Genomic DNA, 23,142 nt, shown 5'->3' with positions numbered 1-23,142 from the left:
CCTCTCACAAACTCTGCTTTGGGACTTCCTCCCTAGGCAGCATTGAGTATGATCCAGCCTTTTTGCAATAGTCTTAGTACAAACCAAGGCAGCAGAACGCTTTTAGATCATGGCTTGGAAATGTTTCCAGAAGTGGGTTACCATAGTACAGTTTACTTGCAACAGAAAGTATAAATAGAAAATTTATACAATTTTATTTTATAAAAATAGATTTAATTTCTTTAAGACTTTTTTTTTTTGTCAATCAAAGTAAAATTATTGTATTGAGAAAAATCATCTATCTAGAAAAAGTTTGATTAGGAAAGTATTTGCAGTTATTAAAAAAAAAAAAATTCAAAGTTATGTTATTTTTTAGTGCTAGAAGTGTTTGGGAGATGAAAGAATCGGCTCTTAAGACGTTCTAAGCCAAAAGATCCGGCTCCCGGAAATGAAACGGAAAGCCCTCCACTAGATTCCGCGCGAAAACACGGCCTGCGCGCCCGAACTGCATATAGCATCCACGTTAGGAAGCAGCCACACACTGGCGGGTCACTGTGGATCCGTGCTGTGGTTAATGACAGCGGGGTGAACGAGTTGTTTTAACAGTTTTTAATATAGTTTTATTGTGTGTCTTGCGCTTTTAAGTCGCTGTTTACGATGCCATCCAAAACGTCCTTCTCTTTGCCCGACGACGTGAAGAAGAGGTATGGTAATAATAAAAATATGCTAATACTGTGACAGTTGTTTAGCAACCTATATGATTTCAGAAGTCACGACAGTAAGCCTGAACATTTGTCACATACCTCTCTGCTCATGACTGTTGAACTTCACCGCTTTGCTCGCAGTAGCTTCTGCAGCTAGCGTTAGCTTGTAGCTAATTATTCAGCTGGTTGTATTTCCTGTCTGTATTAGCCTGCTAGCCGCAGGGTTAGCCTCACAATGGATAGGTTCGTGTGTGTGTGTGATTTGGCGCCACTCAGGAAGTTTTCCTATTGATGTGTTTCTATTCTCTCTTATTGTCATTTAAATATTATAACATAGAAGGCAGTGTGTTTCCGAAAGATTGCCGCTGTGTTATCACTAAAGTTATTTTGACCTGTGTTTTGGATACAGGTTGCAGATGCTGGATGAGGATGGATCTCCAGAGGAGGTAAATGAAGTTTGCACTAAGTAACACAGTATGGCTGCTTCATGTATGCAACCTACGCTCTAAAAACTACTCCCTACGTCACTAGAATCTAATAAGATGATCAAGTTTGGTTTCTGATTCTTAACGTGATTTTGAGTTTGGCTGCCAAACTTAGGTTTTACATTTGGGTTTTTTAACCTGAAATTCTCATTACTGTAAACATCTCATTTCAGGTTCAAGTGAAAGAGAAGCTTAGGTTGGTGCAGGACTTCCTGCATGATGATGCTCAGGACCAACTGACCAGCCTTGAGGAAAAAATGAAGAATTCAGAAATATCAAAGGTCAGGGATGCCTCAAGATAGCTATGTATTTATTTTTGTTGTTTCTTATTTGTGGATAAAGGTGTGCATCTAAGAAACAATAAATCTCAATAATTTCCATTACCTTGAATTCATTCATTTCAATGATTCAGTTTCAGAAAAGGACGGTCATATTTAATGTTTTTCAGTCAACTTTAAATGAAGATGGCCTAGAACTTATGAATGTCAAGATTCTGTTTCTTGGAGTAGAACTTAGAAATGTAATTAGAATATTGCAGGGCTAATGGAGTAAACCCAGCCTATTAAAACACTATGTCCATGTACTTTACTGTGGATGCAGCCAGTACTTGGTCAGGGCTTTATTTTGCATATATTACTGTGGCAAGGCATGGAAGCGATCAGCCTGTGGCACTGCTGAGGTGTTGAGTGAAACTCAGGTCGCTTTTAAAGCAACCTTCAGCTCATCTGCTTTGTGGGCTCTTTTATGTTTAATCTTCCTCTTGACAATACTCCATGGCAGGGAGTTTGGGTTGTAAGGTTTTGCAGGAAAATGAAGTCATCATACTTAATTATGGAGGTGCACCTTTAAACACCCCTGTAATGTTTCTCCTCAGGAGGTTTATATCTCGAAAGTGAAGGTCTTGCTGGGTAAAGAGCTTCATCTTGAAAATGGCGCACATGTGGATGGCGTGGAGCAGAATGGAAAGGTGAATGGCTTCGCTAATGGCTCCCATAAAGAGGAAGACGATGTAAATATGGCAACAGAACAGGAAGTAACGGAAACCAAGTCGCCAGCCGCTCCCAAATGGAAGGGTGCGCGCAGGAGCAAGGCAAACCCGGAAACTAAAAGTTAGGAGGAAACTTGTTTGTTTATAAAGCAAATCCTTGTTTTCAAGAGAATTATTCACAAAATCTGTAAATGTTTTATTAAAACAGAAGGTTTCTTTTACAAAATTTTGTAGAATCACCGACCAGTACCAGAGTAACAAGAAACAGTGGGAAACAGCCAACCATCTTGTCAATGTTCACCAAAGTGTACGTATAAGCTTCATTTTGCTTCTTTTTGATCAAGAGGCTAAATGTGTCTCTAAGGAAGTGGTTGGCATTCTAACGGATCTGTTTTGCAGTCAAAAGCGCAAATCTGAGGACTTTAACGGAGAAGATGCCAACGGGATAAATGAACCGAAGAAGGAAGAAGACTCTGAAGAGGTGAGGTGTTTATTCGCTGAAACATAAATGTCTGCTCAGGTTGGGACTTTCAGTTGGTGGTAAAATCCATTTTGCACATTGTTGCAGACTCAGGAGGAGAAACGCCTCAAGGTGGAGTCTGATGAAAAGTAAGTGATATCCACTCAGAAAATTTGTACTCCTGGGGGGGAACAAACACTTTACAATACTTGGTTTTGTTTTTGCAGACTTCCAGAGGAGTCAAAATCCAAAATTACTAAGCAAGGACCTGCTGCAAAGGTACTGGGGTGGTTGTTTAAACCTTGATGGCCTGGTCAGGTGGTTGGTAGTAACACGAACTACTTCAATGTTTTTCTTTTATTTTTCTTTCCCCCAGACGCCACCTCCTAAATGTCCTGACTGTAGGCAGTATCTGGATGACCCAGATCTGAAGTTGTTTCAAGGGGATCCCGATAACGCGGTGAGGTCTTTGCATTTTCAGTCAGTCAAGCCCAGCCAAATGCTTAATTCCAAACCTGAGTCTTTTTGATTTGCACTTTCAGCTTGAAGAGCCAGAGATGTTAACTCATGAGAGTTTGTCACTGTTTGAGGCAAATGAGGACGGATTTGAGAGCTATGACCATCTGCCACAGCACCGGATCACCAACTTCAGGTAGGTGATCCTGTCTGTATCCAAGCTGCGTTGATCCCCGTGATGGATCTTGGACCGCTGTTAGGTTAACGTTGGTATGTTGTGTCTTTGCAGTGTGTACGACAAGCGGGGCCATCTTTGCCCATTTGACTCGGGGCTGATTGAGAAGAACGTGGAGCTCTACTTTAGCTGCTATGTGAAACCCATCTATGATGACAGCCCCGGCTTAACTAGTATGACTAATGTTTTCTTTAAAATATAAACCTTATGTTTATGGCTGTCACTTTTGGTAGCCTCTATAAATTATACTCTCTGCCATATTTTCTTTTCCTCAGGTGGTGTTTTTGCCAGAAAGCTTGGACCCATCAACGCTTGGTGGATAACTGGTTTCGATGGAGGAGAAAAGGCTTTAATCGGCTTTACAACATGTGAGTTTTGCTCCTGTTCTTATTGAATATTTAATGCTACCTACGTGACTTGCTAATACTATCTACACCGCTTGTCTAGCTTTTGCCGACTACATCCTGATGGAGCCTAGTGAGGAGTATGCCCCCATTTTCGCACTGATGCAGGAGAAAATCTACATGAGCAAGATTGTCGTTGAATTCCTCCAGAAAAATCCAGACGTAACCTACGAGGATCTTCTCAACAAGATCGAGGTGAGCTCTGGCGTGAAATTTGAGCGTTTTTTTTATTTTTTTTTATGCTGCACTACGGTACTAACCAGCTCTTCTCACCACCTGTAGACAACCGTCCCTCCTGCAGGACTGAACTTTAACTGCTTCACTGAAGACACGCTGCTGCGTCACGCCCAGTTTGTCGTGGAACAGGTGGAGAGTTATGATGAGGCCGGCGACTCGGATGAGCAGCCCATCATTGTTACTCCTTGCATGAGAGATCTGATCAAACTGGCAGGAGTCACTCTGGGAAAGAGGTACGGCTAAATGTTGTTTGTGACCATGAATTGAAGATCCAAGCTTCTCTAAACAAGCTGTTGATTTTTACTCCTTTTTATATTCCTGTATTTATACTCCTCACTCCCCGTCTCCCAGATGTCTAACGTTCCTTTAACATTTCCTAATGCAGCATGCAGCTGTACTGGTAGGTAGGCCTTACTGTGATTGCATATTTAGCTTGTTTGTTGGTGTGTTTGTGTGAAGCATTTTAAAACTTGATGTTCATAATAAGATCCATATCATAGTTCATGCAAACTTTTTTTTTTTTTTTAGCCAGAGTTTTGCTTTACATTCTAATATATTATCCTGTTTGTTTTTTTTTCCTGAAATACGGCAGTTTAAAGAAGTAGGTGTGTGAATCGGTGCCAATAAAATGTATACTTGGTTTTTTTGTAGTAGCAAGTTTGTAGAACAGTCTAGTTTTTACTGCATTAAAAAACACTTTTGGTTTGAGGACTGTAAACTTAGAAAAGCGCATTAGTAAGTAGAGTGATATCTCTGCAACAGGAAAAAAGTAGCTGACGTATTAAAAGGCCAGGGTGCTCCACACTTTATCAGCTACTTTCACTACAAGGTGCATTTTCCATCCTGACTATCAGTTTTTGTTTTTTGTTTTTGGCTTGCTGCGTTGCATGGCCTGATGCAGTGGTTTAATGGCCAGTGGCAACATAATGCCATCGCTCCACACGTGATCACAAGTTAAATAACTTTCTTCTGTTGACAGGAGAGCTGCCAGGAGACAGGCCATCCGCCACCCAACTAAGATAGAGAAGGACAGTAAAGGACCTACCAAGGCCACCACAACCAAGCTGGTCTGCCAGATTTTCGATGCCTTCTTCGCTGATCAGATTGAGCAGAACGATAAAGACGGAGGAGTCAAACGGCAGCGTTGTGGAGTCTGTGAAGTGAGTTGGTGAAGCTCTTGTTTAAGACTAGCAATGAGGATCTGTCTTCGTACTTCTAAACAAATGAAATGTGTCTGGTTTTCTTCCCCTGTTTTGTAGGTGTGCCAGTCTCCTGATTGTGGCAAATGCGCAGCTTGCAAGGACATGATCAAATTTGGAGGAAGTGGCAAAAGCAAGCAAGCTTGTAAGCAGAGAAGGTGAGGCTGTTAATACGGCTTGTAAACAAGAACACATTTTGTTTTTCTGGTTTTGGCCTCCATTGTGTTTGAGCTTCTTGATATAAAACGGGTATGAGGGGAATGCATTTAGTTTTATTGTGTATTTATCCTTGTTTTTTTTTTTTGTTTTTAGATGTCCAAACCTTGCTGTAAAGGAGGCGGAGGATGATGAAAATATTGAGGAGGATGATGTTCCAGCAGAAAAGACCAAAAAGGTTCTTCAAACCAAGAAAAAGAGGCAGACCCAGTCCAAACTAGCATGGATCGGTGAGCCTGTCGAGGTATGTTTTTCATTTCCTTTTGTGGAAGAACAGGCTTGCAGCGCTGTCTGCAAATTGATTGCATCATTTTTTTTTTTAGACTTTCTTCCATTTTGGGAGAAATCTCCTTCTCCACTGGTTGTTAGTTTCTATTCTATAAATGCTGTGATACCTATGCTCTGCCAACAGGTGGCAATAACCATAACATCAGCATGCATTGCAACAGTGCTTGCAGGCTGAAGATTGTTCCCAAACAGTTTTCCTTTGACACAGGTTATGGTTTCCTCTCAGTGATTAACATCTGCAGCTTATATTTTGAGGTCTAATGAGAAAAGTCACCCCGAAGTGAAACGGATTGGCTGAATTACATAAAAACAAGTTCACGTTTGTTGTGGTTTCTTGCACAGAAAGTCAGGGTGGTTATTTGCAAAATGCCCATCTTTTTCCATGTTTTGTTAATACTCTTAGGGTATCTAATTGACTTGTATCCATCGCAAATAATTTTGAAGTGGTTTTTAAAATTCAAAACTGTTTTCCTCAAAAACCTAGTTTGTGTGTGGATGGTACCTACTGCAGCATCTTGGTGAAATAAAAGTGTTGGTGTCAGCATTGTCTTGATTTAACTCTGATTATCCTCAGACCGTGGGGAAGAGACATTACTACAAGAAGGTCTCTTTAAACGATGAAGTGCTGGAAGTGGGAGATTGTGTCTCCGTTTCATCAGAAGATCCATCCATTCCTCTGTATCTTGCAAGGTTTGACATTTCTTAAGGTCCTCTGTAACATTTTATTCAGTCTAACCTTGTGAATTTAATGAGCATTCCTTTTCAGGATCACTTCCTTGTGGGAGGACAATAATGGGAAGATGTTTCATGCCCACTGGTTCCTTCGCGGGATTCACACAGTTCTGGGAGAGTCCTCTGATCCATTGGAGCTCGTCGTCGTTGATGAATGTGAAGACATGCTGCTCAACTACGTACAAGGAAAGGTGAACGTCATGTACAAAGCTCCATCAAACAACTGGTTCATGGAGGTAAGTTAATTGGTTTACTGCCCCTTGTTTTGCCGTTTATTTTGATTTGTTACTTAAAAGTTGTTTTGTATGTTTCAGGGTGGGATAGACGTTGACCTCAAGGTGATTGAGGATGATGGGAAGAGTTTCTTCTATCAGTTCTGGTATGATACAGAGTTTGCCCGATTTGAGACTCCTCCTAAGACTGAACTATCAGAAGACTTCAGGTAAAAAGCAGCCACTTTTTAAAAGAAATGCCTACTGTAGTGCTAATAACGTTAACCCTGTTATTAATTTTGCTCCAAAAATAAGATACATTTTTCTTCTTTAGCTTTTTCAAAAGCATTGCATTATCTTGGTTATATTTTCTTTTAGATTCTGTGACAGCTGCACCCGCACTAAAGAGCAAAATGAGCAGGAAGTACCTCGACCATTTGAGCCCCTGGAGAATGATGACAGTGACAACAAGGCTCTTTATGCGTTAGCCTGGTTCAAGGGAGAACAATTCAGGGTTGGAGACGGCGTCTACCTGCCTGCTGAAGCCTTTAGTTTCAGGTAAGTTATCGTTTTTATTTAGACGCACAGTGGAATCCGTTGGGTTTATGTAGATTATGGTGTTGTGCAGTATTAACAGGGCAGATTTGACAGCATTTGGTCCAATCTGAGGTCTAACATGATTCAGAGAACAGGAATACAAACAACACTTGGGAGCGAGCCAATCACTGACCTGCTGTTATTCACAAGTCTACTAATTCATAGTGCACCCATGATATGGCAAGCCTATTTGTATAGCATCATTCTTGCACATGGTCATTCAGTGTGTTTTTACAAGAACAGGGAACAAAGATGAAGAAAATTAAGAAGAACTCTAATAGAATTGTATAAAATTTTAAGGACCACATAAAAAAGAAATATTGCAAATTTAAAACAAATTGCCAAGAAGCATGAAAAATACAAACTGGTCTTTGACAGTTATTGGAAAGCTGCAGTGAAGGAGCCAACACTTTCTGCACTCTTCCTCTTGTTTAGTTCTGCTCATGGGAACACTAAGTAAACTGGTTTCTGATGACCTGACGGTTCTAGACAATACCTTACAAGAAATTCTGAAAGTCGTTTAGATCCAATAGCATTCATTACAGACCAAAACCAAGATATTAAAATGTATCAGTTTACAAACAGGAAACCATTGCAGTGATTTAAGGACTGGTGTGATATGATCTTTGGTCCTGATTTACTCGGGACTCTAGTAGTAGCATTTTGAATGAGATCCAGCTATCTGATTTGATAAATACAATTTTTAATGTAATTTACTGAGAATTTGAGATATACCTGTTTTTGTAGTAGTAGTATGCTGACTTATTATTGTTCAAAATTAGGTCATAGTTCATATTGCGGCTTTTTTTTTTTGTGTAAAGCACTTTTTTACAGTGAAGCGTAACAAAGTGCTTTACAGAATTTCAAAACAAGGAAAATCATGCAAACAATCACCCCGAACAGTGCTAAACAAAGCCAAACGCTTACTATAGAGTACAACATCATAGGTGACGTGTAACTGAGGAAACCCCAACGAGGTTTCTTCTATGCTTTGTGGTCTTTAGTTTAGTGCTGATTTTTTTTTTTTTTTGTTTGTTTAAGGCCAAAAACAATTCTCCATAAAGGACACTGCCCCATCGACTTATTCATTGGTTGTAAGGCGCTGTCGTCGTGTCTTGACACAGAAATATAACGTTATTTGTCTATAAGAGTTTATGAAATATCCAATAATGTAAGCTTGGGAGGAGCATTTAGTTATTGAATAGAAGAGGCCCGAGAATGTAGCCTTGAGGAACGTCATATGTCTGTTAGATTAGATAATTGCAGAATATTACAAAGTAGTCCCGGTCTGCCAAGTATTGTTGTACGACATAGTTCAGATTTTAAACATGTTCATTTTAGCTGCTTTAGGAATCAATTGAATGTCCAAGATTAGGACTATTGTCGAAAACATCATGTGACTTGCTGCCTATTTCTGGTTTACAGTGTGAAACCAGCCAGTCCAATGAAACGCTCCCACAGGAAAGAAGATGTGGATGAAGATCTGTATCCAGAGTATTACAGGAAGTCTTCAGACTACATTAAGGGGTCAAACCTAGATGCTCCAGAGCCTTTCCGGGTTGGCCGCATCAAAGAGATCTTCTGTCATCGCCGCAGTAATGGGAAAGCAGACAACTCAGAGGTCAAACTGAGACTCTACAAGTTCTACAGGTAGATGTTTGATTTATTTGCAGGCTATTTAAGGGGTTTTTTTATGTGAAGGAGTACAGAATATACTGAAATCTGTGTCGACCAACAGGCCGGAGAACACACACAGAGGTGTCAAAGCCAGTTACCATACAGACATCAATCAGCTCTACTGGAGTGATGAGGAAGTGACTGTTAGCATGTCTGAGGTACTTGGACGCTGTCAAGTAGAGTATGCAGAAGACCTGAATGAGTCGGTCCAAGATTACTCCAACGGTGGACCAGACCGCTTCTATTTCCTGGAGGTACAACTGTTCTTGCTTTTGTTTTCTCTGCAGTAATTTCAGAATTTCCTTTAAAAAAAAATAGAGCATCTCTTTGATGCAGCATATGTCTAAATGTAGTTCTGTCTTACAGGCCTACAGTGCTAAATCAAAGAGTTTTGAAGATCCTCCTAATCATGCCCGTTCTTGTGTTCATAAAGGAAAGGGAAAGGGCAAAGGAAAAGGTTGGCTTAAAAAAATAAAAGCCTACATGCAGATCTCTATTTTATTTTGTTTGAACTTTTTGCTGAAAGAAATTTCACTTTACTCTTATCAGGTAAAGGCAAAGGAAAGGCTTCACAAGAACCGCAGGAGTCTCGCACAGAACCTCAGACACCGAAAGTACTGAAATACCGCACACTTGACGTTTTCTCTGGCTGTGGTGGACTTTCTGAAGGCTTCCACCAGGCTGGTGAGTGCCTCTTCCATTTCAGTCAACACAATATGCTCTCAAATACACAAATGTTGGTCAAAGTTACTGCTTTTTTTTCCCTTCAGGTATCTCTGAGACCCTCTGGGCTATTGAGATGTGGGAGCCTGCTGCACAGGCCTTCAGACTCAACAATCCTGGCACCACAGTGTTCACGGAGGACTGTAATGTCCTCCTGAAGCTGGTCATGTCTGGAGAAAAGATCAATTCTCTTGGCCAAAAGCTGCCTCAGAAGGGGGATGTAGAAATGCTGTGCGGTGGACCTCCTTGCCAAGGTTTCAGTGGGATGAACCGTTTCAATTCTCGCACTTATTCCAAATTCAAAAATTCACTTGTGGTGTCATATCTGAGGTGAGTGTCTCCAAGACCAGCTGTTACTAATACAACTGAGCAGAAATCCAGTTTGGGTTGCTGATTGAATGGGACCTGCTCCTCCTGCAGCTACTGCGACTACTACCGACCAAAGTTTTTCCTGCTGGAAAATGTGAGGAACTTTGTATCGTTCAAAAACTCCATGGTCCTGAAGCTGACTCTGCGCTGTCTGGTGCGAATGGGCTACCAGTGTACTTTTGGAGTCCTTCAGGTAGGTATGACCGTGCAGATTACTCTTTCTTTCATGGAGTACTGCATGTGGGAAAATGTCCTGGTGAGGCTAAACCAGATCCCTGAGGAGCTCTGTCCTTTCCTGCTCTTCAGGCCGGTCAGTACGGTGTTGCTCAGACCCGCCGCAGAGCAATCATCCTGGCTGCTGCTCCAGGGGAGAAGCTGCCTCGCTATCCTGAACCTCTGCATGTGTTTGCTCCCAGAGCATGCTCGCTTACCGTGGCAGTAGATGAGAGGAAATACGTCAGCAATGTTACACGGTAATGAAAACCTTCACCTCTGCAGCGCTGATTGTTAGTCTACAAACCTCAGTGAGTCTTGTAGATCTAATTTTCTGTCTTCTGACAGAGGTAACGGAGGCATCTACAGAACCATCACAGTCAGGGACACCATGTCTGACCTGCCTGAGATTCGCAATGGTGCTTCTGCCATGGAGATTTCCTACAATGGAGAACCTCAATCTTGGTTCCAGAGGCAGATCAGAGGCACACAGTATCAGCCCATTCTCAGAGACCATATCTGCAAGGTAGGCTATATTTTAGTTTTCATGTAACCTCGTCACAAATCACTAGGATTCATTTGTTTTTATGATTACTGTTCTCAGGACATGAGTGCGCTGGTTGAGGCCAGGATGTGTCACATCCCTCTAGCTCCAGGCTCCGACTGGAGAGATCTCCCCAACATTGAAGTTCGGTTAAAAGATGGCACCATGACGAAGAAACTACGTTACACGCATCATGATAAGAAGAACGGCCGCAGCAGCACCGGGGCTCTCAGGGGCGTCTGCACATGCGCAGGAGGTACGTAAGGCTCGTTTATTTGACTTCTAATAAAAATGATGACGCTTAAATCTTCAGCTGAATAAATGGTCTTCATTATTTTAGGGAAAACCTGCGACTCTGCCGACAGGCAGTTTAACACCCTAATTCCCTGGTGTCTGCCCCATACCGGGAACCGTCACAATCACTGGGCCGGGCTGTACGGTAGATTGGAGTGGGACGGCTTCTTCAGCACAACCGTCACCAACCCTGAGCCCATGGGAAAGCAGGTACATCGTCTTTCTGGAAGTTATTTTCATACCTGAATGTTTTGGGGGGGGTTCATTTTATTTTACGTCTTGTGAATACTGTGGAACAAAATGTATGGATGCATTCAATAAATAAGCCTAACATTGCTGCCTTTTGATCTTAACATGGAACATGTGATTACAGGGCCGTGTTCTGCATCCTGAGCAGCACAGAGTTGTCAGTGTGAGGGAATGTGCACGCTCCCAGGGTTTCCCTGACACCTACCGTTTCTTCGGAAACATCCTGGACAAACACAGACAGGTACGATCCAGTTTTTGGAGCTTGCCGCCAACTCGAGCAGACCGTTTTTCCAAACAATTAACATTAGTTCAATTTATGAAGGGTCTAAAACAATAATCATCACCAGTATCTAATTTATTTTTCCCAGGTTGGAAATGCTGTTCCTCCTCCACTCTCAAGAGCCATCGGGCTGGAGATTAAGAAATGTGTCTTAGACAGGATGAAGGAGGAACAAGATACAGCAGGTGCTTTATTTTATTTCCTGTCTGCTTTATTTTTCCAAACTAACATTTCCAATTTAAACTTAATCCCATGTTCTTTTTTTCTTTTTGCAGATGTCAAACAAGAGAAGATGGAGGTCTCTGATTAACTGCTCCTTTTCCATATTTTAAGGGTTTTAATGCTGATGGTGAAATACTTTTTAAGTGACTTGACTTTCAGCTGTCACCAAGTGGCCACTATGTACCATGTAGTAATCATTCCATATTAAGTTTTAATTGTTTTTATTCACGCTGTTAAATGTTCAATGTTGAGTAAGTTGAATGTAGATTTTATATGTAATATTTCAAATAAAGTTCTTCTGACATTGTATTTGTGCTTGGATGGAACATGACAGTAATGCCAGTGAGGCTGACAGCTTTTTACACAACTAAATCAAAACAAATCGCTATAGATTTAAGTAAACTGGTCTTATGACATCTGTGGTGTTGACACCTTTTGTGGATCACTCCAATAAAGAAAAATGCTGTTGGAATAATGGGCTGGATAGTAAGCTCTGTTGCCTTGCGGCAAACGGTTCCGGGTTTGAATCCTCGTCGGGGCCTATTTGCATGGAGCCTGGATGCTCGTCAGGTGCATACGTAGGTTCTCTCCAGCTTCCTCCCAAAGACTAACACCTTAATTACACACAAGTCTGGGTGCATTGCATGTTTCTACTACCGTTTTCAAGAACGGTCCAGGGTGTTTCCGTCCTCTCGCCCACTGGCACCCGCCACCCAGGAGTTGTCTGCTTATGATGCAGCCCCAGCCTTTAGGCATTTTCATGTCCCCAAAACTGGCAAAAAGTTGGCTAGATATTTTACAAATGTTTTTTTTTGTCTTGTTTCTGTAGGTGTAAAGACTCAAAGTAAATGCCCTTGACTCCATATTATCTAGCAACTTGTTTTAACCTTCCTTTTTTTTTTCCCCAGGTTTGATTATAGCTCTGTTCCCAGCTTTGCATCTCTATTGAAATTCAATTATACAAAGTACTGTATTGTTTCCTTAGAGTCAACTTTTTTTTAGATGCCTGCAGTTCAGACAGTTTCTTCAATCCCATCTCTGCTCCGTCCAACAGCCTAGTCAGATTTCTTCCAGTGATCATGCAAAGATTTAATCTGTGGAGCAACCCTGTCTGGGAAAGTAAAATCAGCAGAGGAAGACTGAAGCTTTTCTGTTCAGCAGCTGTTTTGAGAATCAGTCTTTGATAAATTCAACATCTTGAACTAAACTTTTTTTTAGAATTGCCCCCTGTATGGATCTTCACTGATGGATGACCACCAAGGGTGTAGGAATGAGTTAAACACTGGGGAGGACATACAGGTCCTTCTCAAAATATTAGCATATTGTGATAAAGTTCATTATTTTCCATAATGTCATGATGAAAATTTAACATTCATATATTTTAGATTCATTGCACACTAACTGAAATATTTCAGGTCTTTTATTGTCTTAATACGGATGATTGTGGCATACAGCTCATGAAAACCCAAAATTCCTATCTCACAAAATTAGCATATTTCATCCGACCAATAAAAGAAAAGTGTTTTTAATACAAAAAACATCAACCTTCAAATAATCATGTACAGTTATGCACTCAATACTTGGTCGGGAATCCTTTGGCAGAAATGACTGCTTCAATGCGGCGTGGCATGGAGGCAATCAGCCTGTGGCACTGCTGAGGTCTTATGGAGGCCCAGGATGCTTCGATAGCGGCCTTTAGCTCATCCAGAGTGTTGGGTCTTGAGTCTCTCAACGTTCTCTTCACAATATCCCACAGATTCTCTATGGGGTTCAGGTCAGGAGAGTTGGCAGGCCAATTGAGCACAGTGATACCATGGTCAGTAAACCATTTACCAGTGGTTTTGGCACTGTGAGCAGGTGCCAGGTCGTGCTGAAAAATGAAATCTTCATCTCCAGAAAGCTTTTCAGCACATGGAAGCATGAAGTGCTCCAAAATCTCCTGATAGCTAGCTGCATTGACCCTGCCCTTGATAAAACACAGTGGACCAACACCAGCAGCTGACACGGCACCCCAGACCATCACTGACTGTGGGTACTTGACACTGGACTTCTGGCATTTTGGCATTTCCTTCTCCCCAGTCTTCCTCCAGACTCTGGCACCTTGATTTCCGAATGACATGCAGAATTTGCTTTCATCCGAAAAAAGTACTTTGGACCACTGAGCAACAGTCCAGTGCTGCTTCTCTGTAGCCCAGGTCTGGGGAATGCGGCACCTGTAGCCCATTTCCTGCACACACCTGTGCACGGTGGCTCTGGATGTTTCTACTCCAGACTCAGTCCACTGCTTCCGCAGGTCCCCCAAGGTCTGGAATCGGCCCTTCTCCACAATCTTCCTCAGGGTCCGGTCACCTCTTCTCGTTGTGCAGCGTTTTCTGCCACACTTTTTCCTCCCCACAGACTTCCCACTAAGGTGCCTTGATACAGCACTCTGGGAACAGCCTATTCATTCAGAAATTTCTTTCTGTGTCTTACCCTCTTGCTTGAGGGTGTCAATTGTGGCCTTCTGGACAGCAGTCAGGTCGGCAGTCTTACCCATGATTGGGGTTTTGAGTGATGAACCAGGCTGGGAGTTTTAAAGGCCTCAGGAATCTTTTGCAGGTGTTTAGAGTTAACTCGTTGATTCAGATGATTAGGTTCATAGCTCGTTTAGAGACCCTTTTAATGATATGCTAATTTTGTGAGATAGGAATGTTGGGTTTTCATGAGCTGTATGCCAAAATCATCCGTAATAAGACAATAAAAGACCTGAAATATTTCAGTTAGTGTGCAATGAATCTAAAATATATGTTAAATTTTCATCATGACATTATGGAAAATAATTAACTTTATCACAATATGCTAATATTTTGAGAAGGACCTGTATTAGAAACCTAACAGATCTGTAAATGGTTTAACATGTTTTATTGGTCAAAAATGCCTCAAACCCTTGATGTCCCTGCATGGTCTTACATTACATATAGTATCAGGGTTTGACTTCCAAAAGATAAAAAAGCATCTGTTGAGGCTATTATAAAGCTTTTGAACAGCTGATTTGCAGATGTGTTTAGGTTCACACACAGTCAACTCTGTTAATGGCATAACCCTGACATCAAAGGTGTTTACTGATTTATTTTAAGACCTCACCTCCAACCCTATATCATCTTCTACTTTCTCTGTTTGTGCTGCTGCATTGCTGCTCCTAAATATACAAAATAACCTCAGAGACGCATGTCTAAGGCACCACTTCTGAGCATAACGGTGGCACATAGTGAAAATAAATGGGGGAAAAAAAAAAATCCACCTCTCTGTTATTATGGACATTTCACCATATAAATGTGCAGAACACTTGTTCTAGTGCAGCTGATAACCTCATATCCTACCCAAAACCGTGATAATGTGATTTTTAAACCTTACCCCACCACCCTGATGCCCCCCCTAGCTCTAATAATATTTTAATCACTAATCATTTAAGCCCTCCCTCAGGCTTCCTCTGTCTCTCCACCTTTTATTGCCTCACTACTTATGCACATGTGCATCATTCTCCTGATACACACGTGGACAAAATTGTTGTTACCCCTCGGTAAATGAAGGAAAAACCCACAATGGTCACAGAAATAACTTGAATCTGACAAGGGTAATAATGAATAAAAATTCAGATATTGATAATGAAAGTCAGATATTGCTTTTCAAACATGCTTCAACAGAATTATTTAAAAAAAGAAACTCATGAAACCGGCCTGGACAAAATAATGGTACCCCTGAAAATAATGTGGCCAAAGGGTGATGTTAAATCAAGGCGTTTCCATTAATTAGCATCACAGGTGTCTACATTCTTGTAATCAGTCAGTGGGCCTATATATAGGGCTACAGGTCATCACTGTGTTGTTTGGTGACATGGTACCACACTCAACATGGACCAGAGGAAGCGAAGGAAAGAGTTGTCTCAAGAGATTAGAAAGAAAATTATAAACGAGCGTGTTAAAGGTAAAGGTTATAAGACCATCTCCAAGCAGCTTCATGTTCTTGTGACTACAGTTGCACATATTATTCAGAAAGTTAAGATCCATGGGACTGTAGCCAACCTCCCTGGACGTGGCTGCAGGAGGAAAACTGATGACAAAACAAAGAGACGGATAATATGAACGGTAACAAAAGAGTCCAGAAAAACTTCTAAAGAGATTAAAGGTGAACTTCAAGCTCCAGGAACATCAGTGTCAGATCTGACGTAGTTTGAGGCAAAGTGGACTTCATGGGAGACAACCAAGGAGACCATTGTTGAAAACAAATCATAAAAAAAAGCCAGACTGGAATTTGCCAAACTACATGTTGACAAGCCACAAAGCTTCTGGGAGAATGTCTTATGGACAAATGAGACAGAAACTTAACTTTTTGGCAAGGCACATCAGCTCTATGTTATGGAAAAATGAAGCATATAAAGAGAAGAACACCGTCCCTACTGTGAAACATGGATGAGGCTCTTATGTTCTGGGGCTGCTGTGCTGCATCTGGCACAGGGTGTCTTGAATCTGTGCAGGGAATAATGAAATCTCAAGACTATCAAGGGATTCTAGAGAGAAATGTGCTGCTCAGTGTCAGAAAGCTTGGTCTCAGTTGTAGGTTATGGGTCTTACAACAGGATAATGACCCAAAACATGCAGCTAAAAACACCCAAGAATGCTAAGAGGAAAACATTGGACTATTCTGAAGTGGCCTTCTATGACCCCTGACCTATATCCTATTGAGCATCTTTGGAAGGAGCTGAAACATGCCGTCTGGAAAAGGCATCCTTCAAACCTGAGACAACTGGAGCAGTTTGGGCCAGAATACCTGCTGAGAGGTGCAGAAGTCTCATTGACAGTTATAGGAATCGCTCCATCCACCAACGTCACGTTGCACCACAGACTGTCCAGGAGGTGGTGGATGGTTTAGTCCAAGTCTAGGTGGAGATCCCTCAGGAGACCATCCACCGTCTCATCAGGCACATGCCCAGGCGTTGTAGGGAGGTCATACAGACACATGGAGGCCACACACAATACTGAGCCTCATTTTAACTTGTTTTAAGGACATTACATCAAAGTTGGATCAGCCTGTAGTGTGCTTTTTCCACTTTAATTTTGTGTGTGACTCCAAATCCAGGCCTCCATTGGTTCATAAGTTTGATTTCCATTGATGATTTTTGTGATTTTGTTGTCAGCACATTCAACTTTGTACAGAACAAAGTATTCAATGAGAATATTTCATTCATTCAGATCTAGGATTTGTTATTTGAGTGTTCCCTTTATTTTTTTTGAGCAGTGTACAGGTCCTTCTCAAAATATTAGCATATTGTGATAAAGTTCATTATTTTCCATAATGTCATGATGAAAATTTAACATTCATATATTTTAGATTCATTGCACACTAACTGAAATATTTCAGGTCTTTTATTGTCTTAATACGGATGATTTTGGCATACAGCTCATGAAAACCCAAAATTCCTATCTCACAAAATTAGCATATTTCATCCGACCAATAAAAGAAAAGTGTTTTTAATACAAAAAACGTCAACCTTCAAATAATCATGTACAGTTATGCACTCAATACTTGGTCGGGAAACCTTTGGCAGAAATGACTGCTTCAATGCGGCGTGGCATGGAGGCAATCAGCCTGTGGCACTGCTGAGGTCTTATGGAGGCCCAGGATGCTTCGATAGCGGCCTTTAGCTCATCCAGAGTGTTGGGTCTTGAGTCTCTCAATGTTCTCTTCACAATATCCCACAGATTCTCTATGGGGTTCAGGTCAGGAGAGTTGGCAGGCCAATTGAGCACAGTGATACCATGGTCAGTAAACCATTTACCAGTGGTTTTGGCACTGTGAGCAGGTGCCAGGTCGTGCTGAAAAATGAAATCTTCATCTCCATAAAGCTTTTCAGCAGATGGAAGCATGAAGTGCTCCAAAATCTCCTGACAGCTAGATGCATTGACCCTGCCCTTGATAAAACACAGTGGACCAACACCAGCAGCTGACACGGCACCCCAGACCATCACTGACTGTGGGTACTTGACACTGGACTTCTGGCATTTTGGCATTTCCTTCTCCCCAGTCTTCCTCCAGACTCTGGCACCTTGATTTCCGAATGACATGCAGAATTTGCTTTCATCCGAAAAAAGTACTTTGGACCACTGAGCAACAGTCCAGTGCTGCTTCTCTGTAGCCCAGGTCAGGCGCTTCTGCCGCTGTTTCTGGTTCAAAAGTGGCTTGACCTGGGGAATGCGGCACCTGTAGCCCATTTCCTGCACACGCCTGTGCACGGTGGCTCTGGATGTTTCTACTCCAGACTCAGTCCACTGCTTCCGCAGGTCCCCCAAGGTCTGGAATCGGCCCTTCTCCACAATCTTCCTCAGGGTCCGGTCACCTCTTCTCGTTGTGCAGCGTTTTCTGCCACACTTTTTCCTTCCCACAGACTTCCCACTGAGGTGCCTTGATACAGCACTCTGGGAACAGCCTATTCGTTCAGAAATTTCTTTCTGTGTCTTACCCTCTTGCTTGAGGGTGTCAATAGTGGCCTTCTGGACAGCAGTCAGGTCGGCAGTCTTACCCATGATTGGGGTTTTGAGTTATAAACCAGGCTGGGAGTTTTAAAGGCCTCAGGAATCTTTTGCAGGTGTTTAGAGTTAACTTGTTGATTCAGATGATTAGGTTCATAGCTCGTTTAGAGACCCTTTTAATGATATGCTAATTTTGTGAGATAGGAATTTTGGGTTTTCATGAGCTGTATGCCAAAATCATCCGTATTAAGACAATAAAAGACCTGAAATATTTCAGTTAGTGTGCAAAGAATCTAAAATATATGAATGTTAAATTTTCATCATGACATTATGGAAAATAATGAACTTTATCACAATATGCAAATTTTTTGAGAAGGACCTGTATATCACTGTGAGTAATCTGAGTTCACATTTTTGAATGGCTGAACTTCGATAAAGTCTATTAATCTAATTCCAAGTAATTTATGTTAACTGTCACTTCTGTGTATTCAAGACCTCTCCTCTGGAATAAGCTTTTGCATTATAAGGAAAAAAGAAATCCTGTCTTTCTATTTAAAATGAAACTGTTAAAATGTGAATATACAGTATCAGCTCATACTCCAAGTCCTGTTCACTGTGACGGACATTGATTTGGTTTTAGTAAAACAAAACCTTTTCTTTTGGTCTCTGACAAAGAAAACTACAAAGTGACAATTTATTATTTTTATTTAGGTAACGGCCACATTTTAAAGAAGTAAAATCTGGCATCTCGAATGTCTGATGAATTCCTCAGTTGTTTGAAGGTCTGTAAAGAGAAATAAATGATGTTGGCAACAGGAAAACACATTTCTAACTCAGTATGCAACAGTGACAACCGACTTACTTGGCCCATTCAACATTGAGAATAAGATGATCATATCCAAATCCTGAAACTCCTGCGATGGCTCTGGCTGCATCCTCCCGCCGGTGGAAACTGATGAAAGCAAATCCCTGCAGGAAAGAAGACATCAGATCAGGAAAATGGAACTTGCCATTTCTTGTCATTGTCTATCAAATCCTAATAACTGATATAACCGAATGGTAATTCACTCAGCAGTGCAGAGACCAAAAAAAAAAAGCATAGAGTGACTGCCCACCTTGGACTGTCCTGTATTCTTGTCCTTCGCCAGATAAATCCTTGATATGGAGCCGAATGGTCTGAAAAGCTCCTGCAAGTCGGTCTCACGGGTGTCCTCAGACAGGTTGGTCACACGGATTGTAGCATTGTCATCAGCTATAAGGTTGTCATTCAGTGTTTAATCAGAAGAATGCTTAAACACACAGTAACTGAAATGCAGAATGTCTTTGCTCCTTCACTAATACTCACCTCTGCGGTTAGGCTGCATAGACTCCCCTCTTCGCGTGCCTCCATCCCTCAGGCTTGGCGGCACATATTTGCCAGTCTTGGTTTGTGGAGGTTGCTCAGGTTCTGGTTCAGCTAGTTGAAAAAAAAACAAGAGCAAGCCATTTTTTATTGACAACACATCTTCAAGAAAAAAAAACAAAAAAAAAAAACAACATTACAGATAACCTGACTATAAAAACTGTGAACAAATTGTACCAGAACCAGGAGACTTCTCCTTGTCTCCAGTGGAAAGGCCAAGCTGTTCAGCCAGTTCCTTCTGCATAGGGCCCAGGGTGTCCTTGTATGGACAGCGGGTCGTCCAGTGGTCGCCTTTGCAAATGCGACAGGACACAATCTTCTGTCCTTTAAGTTTGTTCATGGGATCTTCTTCTTGATCTTGGGTATTTAGGTCCTGCAGAAAGAAAGATTCAGGCACAAGACTACATTCCAATCCATTATCAATTCAGCATTTAAAGTTTGTTTCGGACCATAACTTCATTTTCTTACTCCTTTAATTAATATATTTGAGAAAGTTCCCAAAGTTGTTTTCAAAGTCAAAAAAGGAAGTGCAGATTTCCAAAACATTTCATCCAACCCACAGTAAAGCATTTACAAAATGAGGGGTCAGAAAAACAGAAATTCTTCATAATTTTGTGGGGTTGTCATGCTTCATTTATCAACATGTAACCTCACAATTGCTGGGTTTTGTGTGCAAAAATGAAACAGCAAAATGTGGGGAGAAAGAGACAAGCAAATGCAACAGATTCTCACATCTTTGCTGGAGATAAAAGTCATGAAGACATCATCGCTGACTGTAGTGGTAGCAACATTAGGACCTGGTGCATCACGCTCTGAGTTGCCAAATTTCTTCCAATTCTGCAAAATGTTACATCACAAGTGACTTTTAAAACACTTGATCATTTTAGTGAATGAATGCACCTTTGACTTCATAAAATGTGAACACAAACCTTTCTTCTGGCAACAGCTTTGGAAGCTTTTCTTGTCTCGATCTTGACGGTCCGCACAATCTAGACGACAAACGCCAACCAAAAAATAAATAAATACTATATAGAAAATCATCACTTTAGGTGTTATGGAAGTGTCTGGATACAAAAATCAATGCCATGGCACATCTAACAAAAACTTTTTATATAGTGGTGTAATAATTACCTTATATTTTTTCCCATCATCCTCATCAATTTTATATTCGGTGACAGTTTTTATGTTTCCTTTTATGGTTTCCTTTGGAGATGGCAATGTGCCTGTTGAAAAAGGAATGCGAGTTTTGATCAAAGTTTCCAAACTTTGGGAGAAGAGATCGAGAAATATATTGAGAAGAAATTATTGAAAAGAAATCCTTAAGAACAAGACATGAGCTGACATGTCACGTAATTACATAGAAAACAATAAGATCACCAGTTATTACAATCGTTCTCAGATTCAAAAGAAAAGTAAAATTTTTCCAAATGTCACATTTCTGTTGTAACCTTATTTAGAACCTAACGTATGCCTTAACGAATGTATTTAATAATGAAGTTGATTATTAATCAACCTGTGGTGTGATTAACGCCTACATCATAATGGCCTTGTCAACGCAACCTTCTGTTAACAGCCTTTAACGTGCAGGAAAACCGCCGCCGCTGTCATCGGGGTCGCTTTTTAACTATTCGGTTATAAACCATTTACACCAATCACTAAATTATTTGACAAATGTGACTGCAATCCCCAACAGTTGGTGGGTACATTTTTCTCTCGATTTTAATGCCATACAACCACGTGGAAGAGGAAGCCGCCTAGCCGGGCCTCATTCTCCCCCTGCGGACTGAGCCCTATCAGAGCTGTGCTAACGTTAGCTCCCCCAGCTAAAATGCTCCTTACCTTCATCTCCTTCCTCCTCGACCTGGTCGGCCCAGCTGGGCTTTGAGCTAGAAAAGGGAGACAGAAATTCGTAAAATACCGCAAACGCAGGCAGAATTAGGAACTTTTGTATAATTAAACTTACTCGTCGTATTCAATCGACGGCATCCTCTCTGATAGCCTAGCTCCAAGAGGCTCACCGCGAAGCAGTAAACTCACACTTCCGGGATTTGAACTTCGCAATAAGAGTCAGACGTGATGCGAAGCTTTTTCATAATAAATGTTTATGTCCTATAGTTACAGACTAATTTAGTTCTTTGTACTATTTTACTCTTAAAAAATGACAAACACTTAACCAGTATACATATACATACATACATATACATATGTATGTATATGTGTGTGTGACGATTTCTATTCTCAGAAGGCCAATATAATTTACAAAAACGACATATGTATACATATTTAGCCTATAAGGTAAGCTATAACAAAGCCACATCGTTTCTTGCCTGGAAAGCTGCTATATTTGTAAATACATTGTTGACTCTATAAGTAACCTCAGCAGCAAGTGACTCTTTTCTGCGACACCATCTACAGGGGTTGGACAATGAAACTGAAACACCTGGTTTTAGACCACAATAATTTATTAGTATGGTGTAGGGCCTCCTTTTGCGGCCAATAGAGCGTCAATTCGTTTTGGGAATGACATATACAAGTCCTGCACAGTGGTCAGAGGGATTTTAAGCCATTCTTCTTGCAGGATAGTGGCCAGGTCACTACGTGATACTGGTGGAGGAAAACGTTTCCTGACTCGCTCCTCCAAAACACCCCAAAGTGGCTCAATAATATTTAGATCTGGTGACTGTGCAGGCCATGGGAGATGTTCAACTTCACTTTCATGTTCATCAAACCAATCTTTCACCAGTCTTGCTGTGTGTATTGGTGCATTGTCATCCTGATACACGACACCGCCTTCAGGATACAATGTTTGAACCATTGGATGCACATGATCTTCAAGAATGGTTCGGTTGTCCTTGGCAGTGACGTGCTCATCTAGCACAAGTATTGGGCCAAGGGAATGCCATGATATGGCAGCCCAAAGCATCACTGATCCACCCCCATGCTTCACTCTGGGGATGCAACAGTCTGGGTGGTACGCTTCTTTGGGGCTTCTCCACACCGTAACTCTCCTGGATGTGGGGAAAACAGTAAAGGTGGACTCATCAGAGAACAATACATGTTTCACATTGTCCACAGCCCAAGATTTGCGCTCCTTGCACCATTGAAACTGACGTTTGGCATTGGCATGAGTGACCAAAGGTTTGGCTATAGCAGCCCGGCCGATTATATTGACCCTGTGGAGCTCCCGACGGACAGTTCTGGTGGAAACAGGAGAGTTGAAGTGCACATTTAATTCTGCCGTGATTTGGGCAGCCGTGGTTTTATGTTTTTTGGATACAGCACCCGAACATCCCTTTCAGACAGCTTCCTCTTGCGTCCACAGTTCATCCTGTTGGATGTGGTTCGTCCTTCTTGGTGGTATGCTGACATTACCCTGGATACCGTGGCTCTTGATACATCACAAAGACTTGCTGTCTTGGTCACAGATGCGCCAGCAAGACATGCACCAACAATTCATCCTCTTTTGAACTC

The 23,142-nt window shown here is 41.5% G+C and overlaps 2 protein-coding genes across 3 annotated transcripts; one reads left to right on the top strand and one right to left on the bottom strand.

The window, feature by feature from the left end:
• Window positions 1-511: 511 nt before the first annotated feature.
• Window positions 512-12,010, top strand: LOC124863672 (DNA (cytosine-5)-methyltransferase 1-like). Of its 2 annotated transcripts, XM_047358097.1 has the most exons (35): window positions 512-683; window positions 1,093-1,129; window positions 1,342-1,449; window positions 2,043-2,277; window positions 2,391-2,463; window positions 2,556-2,637; window positions 2,725-2,765; window positions 2,844-2,895; window positions 2,993-3,076; window positions 3,159-3,268; window positions 3,362-3,480; window positions 3,583-3,675; window positions 3,755-3,906; window positions 3,994-4,181; window positions 4,334-4,348; window positions 4,928-5,108; window positions 5,208-5,305; window positions 5,460-5,607; window positions 6,226-6,341; window positions 6,418-6,619; window positions 6,698-6,825; window positions 6,974-7,153; window positions 8,618-8,842; window positions 8,931-9,123; window positions 9,236-9,326; window positions 9,419-9,553; window positions 9,640-9,922; window positions 10,013-10,154; window positions 10,268-10,434; window positions 10,523-10,700; window positions 10,779-10,974; window positions 11,059-11,222; window positions 11,386-11,502; window positions 11,630-11,726; window positions 11,817-12,010. In XM_047358097.1, exons 1-35 carry the CDS (start codon window positions 637-639, stop codon window positions 11,849-11,851), a joined length of 4,512 nt encoding a protein of 1,503 aa, XP_047214053.1. In that variant the 5' UTR covers window positions 512-636; the 3' UTR covers window positions 11,852-12,010. The 2 variants fall into 2 exon arrangements, with proteins under 2 accessions (XP_047214053.1, XP_047214054.1); XM_047358098.1 differs by lacking the exon at window positions 4,334-4,348 and having other exon boundaries at window positions 513-683.
• Window positions 12,011-18,956: 6,946 nt separating this feature from the next.
• LOC124864583 (eukaryotic translation initiation factor 3 subunit G-like) lies at window positions 18,957-21,725 on the bottom strand. Its single transcript, XM_047359419.1, has 10 exons — window positions 21,635-21,725; window positions 21,511-21,557; window positions 20,803-20,894; window positions 20,601-20,660; window positions 20,404-20,508; window positions 19,849-20,044; window positions 19,615-19,725; window positions 19,385-19,521; window positions 19,132-19,238; window positions 18,957-19,053 (listed from the first exon to the last, which is right to left on the bottom strand). The coding sequence occupies exons 1-10, from the start codon at window positions 21,655-21,657 to the stop codon at window positions 19,038-19,040; spliced, it is 894 nt and encodes a 297-aa protein (XP_047215375.1). The 5' UTR covers window positions 21,658-21,725; the 3' UTR covers window positions 18,957-19,037.
• Window positions 21,726-23,142: the final 1,417 nt, after the last annotated feature.

This window comes from Girardinichthys multiradiatus, chromosome Y, assembly GCF_021462225.1.
Source record: "Girardinichthys multiradiatus isolate DD_20200921_A chromosome Y, DD_fGirMul_XY1, whole genome shotgun sequence".
NCBI classification, from domain to species: Eukaryota; Metazoa; Chordata; class Actinopteri; order Cyprinodontiformes; family Goodeidae; genus Girardinichthys; species Girardinichthys multiradiatus.
This window is presented reverse-complemented; position numbering and strand designations above follow the sequence as displayed.